At 39.0% G+C, this 16,223-nt stretch overlaps 1 protein-coding gene across 4 annotated transcripts in view; it reads left to right on the forward strand.

Moving 5' to 3' along the window:
- LOC116069359 (probable ATP-dependent RNA helicase DDX60) overlaps positions 1-16,223 on the forward strand; it is a 129,191-nt gene that overhangs the window by 56,370 nt on the left and 56,598 nt on the right. For all 4 annotated transcript variants that reach the window (XM_031339922.1, XM_031339920.1, XM_031339923.1 and 1 more), the window contains exons 16-19: positions 869-1,027; positions 2,685-2,834; positions 5,956-6,075; positions 7,326-7,421. In XM_031339922.1, coding sequence (XP_031195782.1) covers positions 869-1,027; positions 2,685-2,834; positions 5,956-6,075; positions 7,326-7,421 — 525 coding nt within the window. The remainder of the gene's footprint in view (positions 1-868; positions 1,028-2,684; positions 2,835-5,955; positions 6,076-7,325; positions 7,422-16,223) is intronic.

Below are 16,223 nucleotides of genomic sequence, written 5' to 3' on the forward strand. Positions count from 1 at the left end.
GAACGAATTGGGTAGACTGCCTTCAGTTTCTATTTTGTTGAATAGTTTGAGGAGTATTGGTATTAGGATCCTGTGATCCTGGGCTTGTTAGAGGACCTGTGAGTGGAGCTTCCTCTGGGTGTTATGGGACTGGCTGTGGAGCTTGCACCCAAGGTCTGCTCAGGGCACCAGCCCAGAGAGACTGGAAGGAAAAAACCCAAGCCACTGGGCTGGTGGAGTTCCTTTGTGCCTGGTCCCACTGGTCCCAGTTACTCCCAGTGTTGGGGCAGATGTTGTGTCCTCCTCACCTCTGATCTTGGGCGTGTTAGAGTGTCTGGTAGTGGAGCTTCCTCTGGTTGTTTTTGGACTGGCTGTGGAGCTGGTGCCCAAGGTCTGCTCAGGGCACCAGCCCAGAGATACCGGAAGGAACCAGAACTACTGGGCTGGCTGAGTTCCTGTGTGTCTGGTCCCACTGGTCCCAGTTACTCCCAGTGTTGGGACAGATTTTGTGTCCTAGGTTTATTTTTAATAGAAAATAGCATCTTAGTTAATCCAACTGCCAAAATCAATCAAGTATTAGAAATATTTTATACAACTTGACTATGCATACTAAATGTCAGATGATTTATGCAGACTTTAAAAATTAACCCTATGCTTAATTCTAGCAAAACAACTCAAATCTATACTGGTTGTTTACTTATTTTAAATATGTCAGATTGTAGCCACAAATATTACAGTAAGCATTTGAAAGTCTTGAAGTCTACTGCTTTGTTTGTACTTTAGAAAAGTGCTAAGGATGGTTAAAAAATGGTTTTCATATAGAAGAATTCAGTCATAAACATTTCAGCTATTTAAATTGCTTTCAAAATCATCTTTTAAAACAATATAGGATACAGCAGATGACATAAAAACGAAGAAAAAGAATAAATATTCAGTAGGGATTGGGCCAGCTCGGTTCCAACTACAATACATGGGTCACTGTTTGATACGAGAAGAAAGAAGAGACCCAGACCCCAGGGTCCAAGATTTTATTCCTGACACGTGGCAGGTAAAAATATGAATAAAAATAATTATTAAATTTTGTAATCATGTATGAGTCCAGGAGTTTCTTATTGTTACAGTTGTCTCTCTTTGTGTATGTTAGTGTGTTCCTATTTGTCTTTATCATGAACTGCATAATATTGAGTTATTTAATTTCAATATTATTTCCCTTAAAATACTTTTCTGTTTAAAAGGTCTCCTTTAGACTAAATTTTTCATTTAAAGACAAGAATTCATTTACTATGTAGACCACTTCCTTGGTGAGGTGTTAGATAGATTCAAAAGCTTAGAGATGTCTGTGCTATGCAGCTATTATCATTTTGTACCAGGCTCCAGGTTTTCTCTCTGTCAGTTGAATTTCATATGTAAACAATGTAAATTTTCATGAAGCAGTTTGGGTAGTTCAAACACTGGGAAACTTTATATATGTTTAGATTACACATGTTACCATTCTAGATATTTTTTGTGATATATATATATATATATATATATATATGTGTGTGTGTATGCATATGTATGTGTGACTATATGAGGCATTATTTTTACATCGTATAAGTTTATTCACCAAGATGATGATCAAGATACATACAAATATATGTAGATATATACAAATATATCTACATATATTTGTATATATCTACATATATATCTACATATATGATGAATATTGATGGCTACAAAATTTGGAAGTAACCTTTTTTGCACACATTAAACAAGAGCATTATTTACTTATACAAATGAAATTTTGTAGGTTCAGTCTGACTATGTAAGCCACTTTTCATTAATAAAATGAAAGACTTGAGGCAGCTGAGCTTTAACATAATGATGTTTATTTGTCTTCCATTTCTGGGGTTTCAACACAGGGCAGTCAAATTCTCTCCTATTTTCCATGCACCCCCATATTCTTTCATGTTCTTTCCACACTGAAGTGTGGCTGGTGGGAAGGACTAGATTCTTGGGGTGGCCAGGCTGGGATTTGGGGGTACTTTGTATCTTCTGTACTTCACATAAGGTTTTCCTTTCTTTTGACTAGTCATCATCGTGATGAATAAAATGATAGGATGTAAAGATAATGCCCCATATAGTTCTGTATAGAGGGTCAGAAGCAAAATGAAGAATTGGTACAATTTCTGCCCTTCAACTTTTTTCTTACTGTTGTGAAGATAGCGGTTGGCTGTTTCCAACAGCTCTATTTCTCAACTATTAAAAACAACCTTCCTAATACTAACTTACTCTGACACTTTTGAATGATTTCTCTTTTTTATTATTATATATCCATTGTACAAAAGAACAGGTTTCAGGGTGCTTTTTTCCTCCATGTATGTTCTGTACTTTGGCTACATTTCCATCAGTACACACATGTGATTCCCTGCCCTCCTCAATGGCTGCTTTTTTCCTGAATAGGTCCCCTTTCTCTGTGAAGTTAATTTCAATCTTTATACTCTACTTAATACATAAAACCCATCTCTCAGTTGCTCAGAAAACATACAAATCACACCATTTGAGAGAATGAGTAGCCCGTCAGAGTTTCCTTTCAAATTTTCTGCGTGTCTGCAACTCTATCTTAGTGAGGCTCAGGAAAATCACAGTGGAAAAAGACTGACATGTTTGTCTTGGAAACATGGCTCGTTTGATTGACACAAATCATGCTCTGACCCCTGCAGCGAGAGCTCCTGGATGTGGTGGATAACTATGAGTCTGCAGTGATTGTTGCCCCAACATCATCTGGCAAAACTTATGCTTCCTATTATTGCATGGAAAAGGTGCTGAAGGAGAGCGATGAAGGCGTGGTTGTGTATGTTGCACCAACAAAGGTAGGGATCCGGCAAACAGTATTTTTCTTCATGATAGAACTTACTCAGATGATTGAATATGGGAAGGTTTTCCAAGTGAGCAGTCTCTGGATTGTCCTTCAGTCTCTGCTCCGTAGTTTGTCTCTGCAACTCCTTCCATGGGTATTTTGTTCCCCCTTCTAAGAAGGCATGAAGTAAATGAAAAAAGAAAAAAGAATTTACTCAGAAATACTAGACATGGTTATGTGATAGTGTAGTGTGAAATAAAAAAAGACCATCATTGCATGCTAACACCTGCTATTCTCTGGCCCTGGCAGTCTCGCTGCCTCCATCGCTAGCCCTGTGTAGCGACCACCCATCTAACTGTCACAAATTCCCATAACTAGGTAAAATCAAAACTCTAGAGGCTTGTAATTTATCAGTTAGATTTATATCAGTAAATTGTTACCCCACAAACTGCCCACACAATGAACTCAGAGCCAATTGATATTGATATAAATTGCCCATCTAGATAAGGCAAATTGTCCTCTGATTATCCATCCCTTATAAGATATTCCTAGCTATCTGTGGCTATTTAAAGCCATGCAGAATCTGGATTGTCATTCTCTTCCCTCATCTTCCTTCCTCTCTGTCTCTCTGTACTCTCTGTACTCTAAAATTCTCAGCCTACCTTCCTTTTCCATTGGCCAACCACAGGCTCTCGCCTTATCCTGTGCCTGCCCTCACCTGCATATAGACAGCAATCCACACGGTAGATCCTGTTCTCCTTACATAAGCAATGGGCTTCATCGAGGCCTTTTCATACGTGGTATTTTGAGGTTCTGATTCTCCTCACGACTTCCTTCGCCTAAGATGGAGTCCTCCTTGCCTGTTCCCCTTTCCTTTCTTGTAGCCTTCATTCCACTTTCCTGTCACATATATTCTGTTACCTTATTTCCCTTCCTTCCTTTATGACCATGTTCCTTCTCATGATTCCTTTCCTTGTTAGAGGACCTATACCCACATATACATGCATATAATAATATACACATACATATACACACATACATATATACAGAAGTACACATACACACAGTATAATACACATACATATACACATACACATATACAGACATATACACACAGCACACATACACACAGTATACATACATATACATAGTACACACAGTACACATACACATTCATATACACACAGTACACAATGTATACACACAGTACACATACACATACATATACACATGCACACAGTACACATACACATACATACAGTATACATACTATACATACATATACACACAGTACACATATACATACATATATATATACAGTACACATACACATACATATACACATACATACAATACATATACATAGGCACATAGTACATATACACATACCTATACATGCAGTATACATACACATACACAAACACACAAATATATACATAAAATAAAATTTATGATCCAAGTATGAGAGAAGATATGTCCTATTTATCTTCTGAGTCTGTGTTATCTTGCTTAATACAATAATTCCCAGCTCCATCTGTTTTTCTGTGAACAAGTTTTCTTTACATTTGAATAGAATTGTATATTTGTACAATAGTTTCCTTTTCTATTAATTTGCTGATGATGTAGAGGCTTCTTCAATTTCCAAGCTATTAGCATAGTGGAAATACAAACATAGATTTATAACTCTCTCTGTGGTAAGACTTAAAAACCTTTGATATATACTCAGGAGTGATATAGCTATGTGTATTTTGTGAAGTCTCAATAATGATTTCTATAATGGGTATACCAGTTTATATTTTCACCAGTAGTGAGTAAGGGTTCCTCTTTCCACATATTTCCTGAAATGTTAACAGTTGTTTTTTTGATTTAACCATCCTAATTGGAATGAGATGGAATCTCAAATCTTTTTCAGTGTTTCTGCTGTTACTCAATGATTTGGGTAATATCAAAATGCATTGATATGAATAGACTTTTGGTCTATGAGAGTTCTTTATTCATGATCTCTGGAGGATACCCTTGTCTACTTTTATAATGGAGGAATTAGTCATTTTATTGATTCATCAAAACATGTATAATGCATAATATATCTTTTTCTGAACCACAAAAACATATCCATCCATGGACCATATTTTTACCTTAGCTTATTAAGTTTGTTAAGTCCAATGTTAATATTACATCTTTGTGTAATCATTCCTATGCTCATTTTCGTTTGGAGACTTTCTTCCTGAGTGTTCCCATTGCAGGGCTAGAATACAATGACCTGGGGAGGAAAGGAATATTGCCAGTTTTTTTGTTACACAACACAGTCTGCCACTGAGGGGGTCAGGGTAGGAACCTGGACACAGGAATTGATGTAGAGGCCCTGACAAGCGCTAGATACTGGCTGCCTTCCTCATGTCTTGCTCATCCTGCTTTATTATAGCAGCCAGGATCACTAGTCCAGAAATAACGTTTTCCACAGTGAGCTACACTCTCACCCACATCAAGCATCCATTTAGATAGTGGACCACAGGCCAACACAAGAGGGTTGTGTGTTCAGATATATTAAAATGGCCAGAATATTGCTTTTAAATATATTTATGGTCATATTATAAATTTTGCATTTTCATCTATATGGTGTTTACATTGGGCAGGGTTTAAAAGCATGAAATAGATGCTTGAAGGTTTTATAGATTCCACTGACCAGACTACCTGCTGGACCTAAGTGAGACTGTATAGAATCATGCGTGTATTCAAACCTCTGACATCTGGGAGAAGTTCTGAAAGAAGAGTTACAACTCCATTTGAACTTCCTCCTGTGATAGACTCAGATTATAAGTGGTGATCCTCTAGTGTTGTGATATGCATGTTATTTTTTTCTTCTGTAAAGGATACATTATTTTCAGGTGAATGCGTTTCATTTCTGTCTTACTTTGGGCTGTTGTTAATCAAAGAGGTTAAGAATTTTAGTTCAGTTGTTCAACGGGAAAGCTTGTTCGTGTGGGTTGGTTGGAGAAAAGGCTTCATTAAGTTTCCTGCATTCATAGCAGAACAGCTTTTGACATCTCCATCATTCTACTAAAATTTGCTTTACAGATTACAAATAAAATTATACTTTATTAGGTAACTAATATATCTGTTTCTCTGTCAATCAGGCTCTTGTTAATCAAGTGGCAGCAACTGTTCAAAGTCGTTATACCAAAAATATGCCAGCTGGTGAATCTCTGTGTGGTGTTTTTACTAGGGAGTATCGTCACGATGCCCTCAACTGTCAGGTTTGATATACTATTCAATAAACTTGTTATCCAATTGTACAACATTTTACCTTTTTGGCTAGAAATCTGGCATCTTCAAAAGGCCTGTGAAAATAATTTCCTTGAATTTGTGAGGGACAATACTACTTCAGAGTAAATATAATTTTGTTACATTATTAAAGAATGTGATTAATCAAGGTCATTTTCTGTAAAGATGTTTTGATGTTAAGTTTTCAGTTTATAGCTCATTCATGTGTTGCTTTACAATGGTATTCACAATGACCTAAAGATCTTTACAAGCTACAAAAATTAGTGAATGGCAATTATAATCATAATTACTTTCTCTTGTTAAAGACACTTATTTTAGTTAAAAATGTTGTGTTGTAGCAAGCAAACCTGGTCTTAATGAAGTTATAGTTTTCTTTTTTATAGAATTTTCAGGTCAGGGATTAGGATAAAATAAAAAAAATAAGACATGCTTTTAGAGCATTATGTAGTAATGTAGTGATGTGCTGCCTGGATTGCCTTTCAAAGAAACATCTTCCAACACAAATTCTGTCAGTGTTAGATTTGAAGGAATCAACATGGTTAAAATAATGACTCTTATTCTTACCTCGTTTTAGAAATATTTATATAGTCAAAACATTTTTATGTATTCTTTGATATCTTCATACATGTTTGAGATGTATGATGATCCTGTCCACTCCCATTTTCCACGTCTCCCTCCCTGTTTTACCCTAACCCCTCTCCTTCCCAGTATCATGTCTTTTTCCCAGAAGCCATGAGCTACCAGAAACTCCTCTACTGTGGTGGGGCCTTGTGAGATGGCTCCTCATTCCTGCTGGGGTTTTGACTGGTTTGATGTTCTGCATGTATTGTCCAGATGATCACAGTGTCTGGGGGCTCCTGAGAGGAACTGCTCTGCCTGGTTCAGAAGACAGCAGTTCACCATACTCTACACTTTCCATCTCCGTTTCTCATGGTTCCCAAAGGGGATAGGAAAGACATCAATATAGGTATCCCATTTAGCTCTAGACATAGCTGGAATGCTCATAAAGAAGAATCTACCCTTCACATGGGATATTTGACTGTTTGTCCCATGAAAAGAGAAGTGTCGTGTGGTTCAAACTAATAAGTATATCACAAGTGTAACAAATCAAGTTCTTGGAAGTAGCCTCAGATTTTAGTTATTGGAAAATACATTCAGGACACATGAGCTTTACAACTATGCACATACTAAGAATTATGTCCCATGGTCCTGTTACTTTTAGGTGCTTATAACTGTGCCTGCCTGCTTTGAAATCCTGCTACTAGCACCTCATCGCCAAAACTGGGTGAAGAGGATCAGATATGTTATATTTGATGAGGTATGTTTGATATCCCTTCTCAGACTAAACTTCCTAGTGTTTATAAACTGTATGAAGGTCTTCACAGCTTTGGGACATCTGCCCCTTGGATGAAGATCTGATTGGGAAGCAATTTTTTCCCAAGCATTTACCGCAGCTAAATGACTGTCTGGGCTTGCTTCTTCTGTTGTGATTCGATAGTGTATATTGGTGTGAGGAATGGGTCTTCACTGGGGCTGCTCTTGTGGAGAGAAAGGAATTAAGCTCTCATGACCCAACTTTACCCTGATAGAAAATACAACTTGATTTCCGAAAGAAAGTTGTTTCTTTTCTTAATTGTAATGTTCTTTTTAAGTTTCACATCATGCATCTCAATCCTACTTATCTCCTGTCCTTTCAACTTTTCAATCTCCCCCTAAAAGAGAAAGAAAATCTTGTAGAAGCTACAGTGTGTCACAGTGCGTCCCACAGTATACCTGTTTGTTCACACTTCTTAGCCTGCAAATGTGCATTGCAATGAGTTGCTGGTCTGGTTCGAGGCCTCTGGCTTTGGCTACACTATTGATACTGGACACTCACTGGAGCTCCTCTTAGATAGTCTGTTGTTGCCCTGTGTTGTGGAGATCCTGTAGTTTTAGATCAGTAAGACCAGCCCCTCCTATATGCACTGAAGTAGTTCATTGATGCTGGGGTGGGCCAATTTAAAGCCCTGGATCTTGGTCTGAGAGGTGTCAGAGCTGGTCGGTCCCCCAGCTCTCTCACACCCACATAATCAGCCCTCCTGCCTTACCCAGGTAGCCCATCCAGTGCTGCAGCCAGCAAGGGGCAGAAACAGCTCTCCCACTCCTCTCATGCTCTCCTGGCTGTCTCATTCAGACCCATGCCACCAGGGCCTGCTCTCCTGAGTGCTGCAGCAGCAGAAGGGTAGGGACAGCTCTCTCGCTCTCATGACCCAGAGGCCAGTGAAAGGAGAGGCTTTTGTGCTCCAGCAAGTGATGCTGATTATACAAACAATTTTGTCCATCATGATCCCTAAGGAAAACAAATGGCCTATTCAAAGTATGGTTTTAAAAGCATGTTTTCAAAAAGACATATTTGAGGAAATCCAGAGAGAGGGAGTTTTCGAAAGCCAGGTAAAATTGTTAAATATTGCAAAGCTTAAAGTTAATATTTAGCAGAGTGGAATGCCATTTGACCAAGACAAAGTCAGATAGGCAGAAGAAAATATATATATGTACTGGCTGGTTTTGTGTGTCAACTTGACACAGGCTGGAGTTATCACAAAAGGGAGCTTCAGTTGGGGAAGTGCCTCATATATATATATATTTCCAGGTATATATATATATACCTGGAAAACTGCCTTATTCATACCTTTCAGGTGTCAAATTTAACTTGCTTATTTAATATCATGTCCAAGAATCCTTCTTGTATCTTACTTAATTTGGGCATGAATTCACTTATTCAGTCTCCTTAGGGAGAAATAGCTCCCTAGATCCAGGCATGGTGTCAATGTTAGAATAATGAAGATTTGAAGACACAGAAGAAATGAGAAGGGACTCGGGTGAGATCCGACATTTTCTCTCTGGTGACTTTCTAAGGCGGGACCAGCTGGAAGGCACAGGCCTCACAAGTGGCAGGCAGCCAGGACAGGATCCTCTCTACCTCCATCTACACCTGGGAGTGATGGCAGTGGATCCACAACTCTCTCTGGTGGATCAACAGCCTTCTCTGCCCCTTTCCTGCAAGTGGAGAGCTTGTCTCCAGGGAGTGCTCTAACCCAGGAACTCGGGTGATTTTCTAAGGCGGGACCAGCCAGGAGGCACAGGCCTCACAAGTGACAGGGCAGCCTGGACAGGATCCTTTCTAACTCTGTCTACATCTAGGAGGGAAAACAGATCCACAGCCCTCTCTGCACCTTTCCCACAAGTGGAGAGCCTGTCTCCAGGGTATGCTCTGACCCCATGACTCAGGAGGGACAACTGATCCACAGCCATCTATGCCCAGGTTTTACCAGAGGAGAGCTGATCTCCCAGATGTGCTGACACAGGCTTACAGACACACAGGAAGAACAAACTCCAGCCAGAGACAGCAAGAACATCTAGCACCAGAGATCAACAGATGGCAAAAGGCAAACACAAGAATATTTCCAACAGAAACCAAGACTACTTGGAATCATCAGAACCTACTACTCCCACCACAGCAAGTCCTGGATATTCCCAAAGCACTGGAAAAGCAAGATTTCGATCTAAAATCATATCTCCAGATGGTGTTAGAGGAATTTAAGAAGGTTATAAATAACTCCCTTAAAGAAATACAGGAGAGCACAGGTAAAAAGGTACAAGCCATTAAAGAGGAAACACAAAAATCCCTTAAAGAATTACAGAAGATTATGAGTAAACAAGTAGAAGCCCTTAAAGAAGAAGCACAAAAATCCCTTAAAGAATTACAGGAAAGCACAAACAAATAGGTGAAGGAATTGAACAGAACCATCCAAGACCTAAAAATGGAATGGAAGTAGAAACAGTTAAGAAATCACAAAGAGAGACAACTCTGGAGATAGAAATCTTAGAAAAGAAGTCAGGAGCCATAGATGCAAGCATCACCAAGAGAACACAAGAGATAGAAGAGAGAATCTCAGGTGCAGAAGATACCATAGAAAACATTGACACAACAGTCAAAGAAAACTCAAAATGCAAAAAGTTCCTAACCCAAAACATCCAGGAAATCCAGGACACAATGAGAAGACCAAACCTAAGGATAACAGGTATAGAAGAGAGTGAAGACCTCCAACTTAAAGGGCCAGTAAATATCTTCAACAAAATCATAGATGAAAACTTCCCTAATCTAAAGAAAGAGATGTCCATGAACACACAAGAAGCCTACGGAACTCAAAGCAGACTAGACCAGAAAAGAAATTCCTCCCACCACATAATAGTCAAAATATCAAATGCACAAAACAAAAAAAGAATATTAAAAGCAGTGAGGGAAAAATATTAAGTAACATATAAAGGCAGACCTATCAGAATTATACTAGACTTCTTGCCAGAGACTATGAAAGCCAGAAGATCCTGGGTTGATGCCATACAGACCATACAAGAAAACAAATGCCAGCCCAGACTACTATACCCAGAAAAACTCTCAATTACCATAGACGGAGAAACCAAAGTATTCCATGACAAAACCAAATTTACACAATGTATTTCCACAAATCCAGCCCTTCAAAGGGTAATAAGTAGAAAACTCCAACACAAGGAGTGGAACTACATCCATGAAAAAGCAAAAAAGTAATCTTCCAACAAAACTAAAAGAGGATAACATGAATAGAATTCCACCTCTAACAACAAAAATAACAGGAAGTAACAATTACTTTTCCTTAATATCTATTAATATCAATGGACACAATTCCCTAATAAAAAGACATAGACTATCAGACTGGGTACGTAAGCAGGATCCAACATTTTGTTGAATACAGGACACCTACCTCAGTAACAAAGACAGACACTACCTCAGAATAAAAGGCTGGAAAACAATTTTCCACGTCAATGGTCCCAAGAAAAAAAGCTGGAGTAGCCATTCTAATATCGAATAAAATCGACTTTCACCCTAAAGTGATCAAAAAAGATAAGAAGGGACACTTCATACTCTTTAAGGGTATAATCTACCAAGATGAACTCTCAATTCTAATCCTCTATGCTCCAAATGTGAGGGTATCTACATTCATAAAAGGAACCTTAATGAAGCTCAAATCACACATTGCACTGCACACAATAATAGTGGGAGATTTCAACACCCCATTCTCTGCAATGGACAGATCATGGAAATAGAAAATAAACAAGGACACAGTGAGACTAACAGAAGTTATGAAACAGATGGATTTAACAGACATGTATAGAACTTTTTATCCTAAAACAAAAGGATATACCTTCTTCTCATCACCTCATGGTACCTTCTCCAAAACTGACCATATAAATGGTCACAAATCAGGCCTGAACAGATACAAGAAGATTGAAATAATTCCTTACATCCTATCAGATCACCATGGACTAAGGCTGCTCCTCAATAACAATATAAACAGTAGAATGCCCACATACACATGGAAGCTTAACAACACTCTACTCCATGATAACTTGGTCAAGGAAGAAATAAAGAAAGAAATTAAAGACTTTTTAGAGTTTAATGAAAATGAAGCCATAACATACCCAAACTCATGGGACACAATGAAAGAAGTCCTAAGAGGAAAACTAATAGTTTTAAGTGCCTCCAAAAAGAAATTGGAGAGAGCATACATCAGCAATTTGACAGTACATCTGAAAGCTCTAGAACAAAAAGAAGCAAATTCACACAAGAGGAGTCCAAGGCAGGAAATAATCAAACTCAGGGCTGAAATCAACCAAATAGAAACAAAAAGAACTATACTAAGAATCAAGCAAACCAGTAGCTGGTTCTTTGAGAAAACCAACAAAATAGATAAACCCTTAGCCAGACTAACTAGAGGGCACAGAGATAGTATCCTAATTAACAAGATCAGAAATGAAAAGGGAGACATATCAACAGACATTGAGGAAATTCAAAACATCATGAGATCCTACTACAAAAGCCTATACTCAACAGAACTGGAAATCCTGGATGAAATGGACAATTTACTAGACAGATACCAGATACCAAAGTAAAAACAAGATCACATAAATGATCTAAACAGTCCTATATCTGCTAATGAAAGAGAAACAGTCATTAATAGTCTCCAAATTAAAAAAAAAAAAAAAGCCCAGGACAAGATGGGTTTAGTGCAGAGTTTTATAAGACCTTCAAAGAAGACCTAATACCAATACTCCTCAAATTATTCCACAAAATAGAAACAGAAGGTACTCTACCCAATTCATTCTCTGAAGCCACAATTACTCTTATACCTAAACCACACAAAGACCTAACGAAGAAAGAAAACTTTGGACCAATTTCCCTTATGAATATCGATGCAAAAATTCTCAATAAAATTCTTGCAAACTGAATCCAAGAACACATCAAAATGATCATCCGCCATGATCAAGTAGACTTCATCCCAGGGATGCAGAGATGGTTCAATATATGGAAATCCATCAACGTAATTCACTATATAAACAAACAAAGAAAAAAACCTATGTGGTCATCTCATTAGATGCTGAGAAAGCATTTGACAAAATCCAACATCCCTTCATGATAAATGTCTTGGAAAGATTGGGAATTCAAGGCCCATACTTAAACATAGTAAAAGCAATATACAGCAAACCAGTAGCCAACATCAATCTAAATGGAGAGAAACTTGAAGAAATCCCACTAAAATCAGGGACTAGACAAGGCTGCCCACTCTCTCCCTACCTATTCAATACTGTACTTGAAGTCCTAGCCAGAGCAATTAGACAACAAAAGGAGATCAAAGGGATACGAGTTGGAAAGGAAGAAGTCAAATTATCACTATTTGCTGATGATATAATAGTATACTTAAGTGACCCCTAAAAATTCCACCAGAGAGCTGCTAAACCTGATAAACAACTTTAGCAAAGTAGCTGGATATAAAATTAACTCAAGCAAATCAGTGACCTTCCTCAGTGACCTTAAAGGATAAACAGGCTGAGGAAGAAGTTAAGGAAAGAACACTCTTCACAATAGTCACAAATAACATAAAATACCTTGGTGTGACTCTAACTAAGCAAGTGAAAGATCTGTTTGACAAGAACTTTAAGTCTCTGAAGAAGGAAATTGAAGAAGATCTCAGAAGAGGAGAGATCTCCCATGCTGGTGGATTGGCAGGATTAATATAGTAAAAATGCCCATCTTGCCGAAAGCAATCTACAGATTCAATGCAATCCCCATCAAAATTCCAACTCAATTCTTGACAGACTTGGAAAGAGCAAATGGCAAATTCATCTGGAATAACAATAAACCCAGGAGAGCCAAAACTATTTTCAACAATAAAGGAACTTCTTGTAGAATCACCATCCCTGACCTTAAGCTGTACTACAGAGAAATTGTGATAAAAACTGCATGGTATCAGTACAGTGACAGGCAGGTAGATCAATGGAATAGAACTGAAGACTCAGAAATGAACACACATACTTATGGTCACTTGATCTTTGACAAAGGAGCTAAAACCATCCAGTGGAAAAAAGACAGCATTTTCAACAAATGGTGCTGGCTCAACTGGCAGTTAGCATGTAGAAGAAGGCAAATTGATTCATTCCTATCTCCTTGTATAAAGTTCAAGTCCAAGTGTATCAAGGACCTCCACATAAAACCAGATACACTGAAACTAATAGAAAAGAAAGTGAGGAAGAGCCTCAAGCACATAGGCATAGGGGAAATTTTTCTGAATAGAATACCAATAATTTATGCTCTAAGATCAAGAATTAACAAATGGGACCTCATAACGTCGCAAAGCTCTGTAAGGCAAAAGACACTGTCAATAGGACAACACAGCAACCAACAAATTGGGAAAAGATCTTTACCAATCCTATATCTGATAGAGGGCTAATATCCAATGTATACAAAGAACTCAAGAAGTTAGACTCCAGAGAACCAAATAACCTTATTAAAAAATGGAGTACAGAGCTAAACAAAGAATTGTCAACTGATGAATACCGAATGGCTGAGAAGCACCTAAAGAAAAGTTCAACATCCTTAGTCATCAGGGAAATGCAAATCAAAGCAACCCTGAGATTCCACCTTACATGAGTCAGAATGACTAGGATAAAAATCTCAGGTGACAGTAGATGGTGGAGAGGTTGTGGAGAAAGAGGAACATTACTTCATTGCTGGTGGGATTGCAAGCTGGTACAACCACTCTGGAAATCAGTTTGGCGGTTCCTCTGGAAATGGACCATAGTACTACCAGAGGACCCAGCTATATCACTTCTGGGCATATACTCAGAAGATGCTCTAATATGTAATAAGGACACATGCTCCATTATGTTCACAGCAGCCTTATTTATAATAGCCAGAAACTGGAAACAACTCAGATGTCCCTCAACAGAGGAATGGATAGAGAAATTGTGGTACATCTACACAATGGAGTACTACTCAACTATTAAAAACAATGAATTAATGAAATTTTTAGTGAAATAGGTCTGAAGGATATCATTCTGAGTGAGGTAACTCAATCACAAAAGAACACACATGATATACACTTCTGATACATGGATATTAGCCCAGAAGTTCGGAATACACAAAGAACAATTCACAAACCACAAGAAACTCAAGAAGAAGGAAGACCAAAATGTGGATACTTCATTCCTTCTTAAAAGCGGGAAGAAAATACCCATGGAAGGAGTTGCAGAGACTAACTATGTAACAGATACTAAAGGAAGGACAATCCAGCCTGATATAGCTGTCTCCTGAGAGGCTCTGACAGTACCCAGTTAATACAGACATAGAGGCTCACAGCCATCCATTTGAACTGAGTACAGGGTCCCCAGTGAAAGAACTAGAGAAAGGACACAAGGAGCTGAAGGGTTTGCAGGCCTTTAGGACGAACAACAATATGAACTAACTAGCACCCTCAGAGCTCCCAGGGGCTAACCCACCAACCAAAGAGTTGAGAATGGCCAAGTCAGTCATCAATGGGAGGAAAAGCCCTTGGCCCTGTGAAGGTTCTATGCCCCAATGTAGGGGAATGCTAGGGCCAGTAAGCCGGAGAGGGTGGCGTGGCAAGCAGGGGGAGAGGGAAGGTGGGAGGAAACAAGGGTTTGTTCTTGTTGTTTTCTGTTTTTTGGGGTTTTTCTTTTTTTGGAGGGGAAACTGAGAAAGGAGATATCGTATGACATGTAAATAAAGAAAATATATATATAAAAAAAACACGAGGGGCTGGGGTCCAGAGCAGACCTTGGGCACAAGCTCTGCAGCCAGTCCCACAACACCCAGAGGAAGCTCCACTCCCAAGCGCTCTGACACACCCAGGATCAGAGGTGAGCAGTAACCAACACCTGTCCCAACACTGGAGGTAACTGGGACCAGCGGGACTAGGCACACAGGAACTCCGCCAGCCCAGTGACTTGGGTTCCTTCTGGTCTGTCTGGGCTGGGGTCCAGAGCAAACCTTGGGAGCAAGCTCTACAGCCAGTCCTACAATACACAGAGTGTGTTAGATCCCAGGTGATCTAACAAGCCCAGGATCCCTGGATCCCAGGATCACAGGATCACAGAGACAGCTTGACTCTGAGGAGTTCTGACACAACCAGGATCACAGGAAGGAGAGGCTCCAGTCAGATTTAGCAAGGGCAGGTAGCACTAGAGTTCACCCGATGGCGGGGGTGGGGGCAAGCGTAAGGAAATAAACAACACAAACCAAGGTCATTTGTCATCATCAGAACCCAATTTTCCCACCATAGCAAGTCCTGGACACACCTTCACACTGGAAAAGCAAGATTCAGATATAAAATCACTTATCATGATGATGATAGAGGACCTTAAGAAAGACATAAATAGCACCCTCAAAGAAATACAGGAGAACACAGGTAAAGAGCTAGAAGCTCTTAAAGAGGAAACACAAAAATCCCTTAAAGAAGTACTGGAAAACACAATCAAACAGGTCAAGGAAATGAGCAAAGCCATCCAGAATCTAAAAATGGAAATAGAAACAATAAAGAAATCAGAAAGAGAGACAACCCTGGAGATACAAAACCTAGGAAAGAAATCAGGAGCTATAGATGCAAGCATCACCAACAGAATGCAAGAGATAGAAGAGAGAATCTCCGGGGCAGAAGACACCTTAGAATACATTGACACAGCAGTCAAAGAAAATGCAAAAAGCAAAAAGCTCCTAACCCAAAACATCTAGGAAATCCAGGACACACTG

This window comes from Mastomys coucha, unplaced genomic scaffold (assembly GCF_008632895.1).
Source record: "Mastomys coucha isolate ucsf_1 unplaced genomic scaffold, UCSF_Mcou_1 pScaffold22, whole genome shotgun sequence".
Taxonomy (NCBI): Eukaryota; Metazoa; Chordata; class Mammalia; order Rodentia; family Muridae; genus Mastomys; species Mastomys coucha.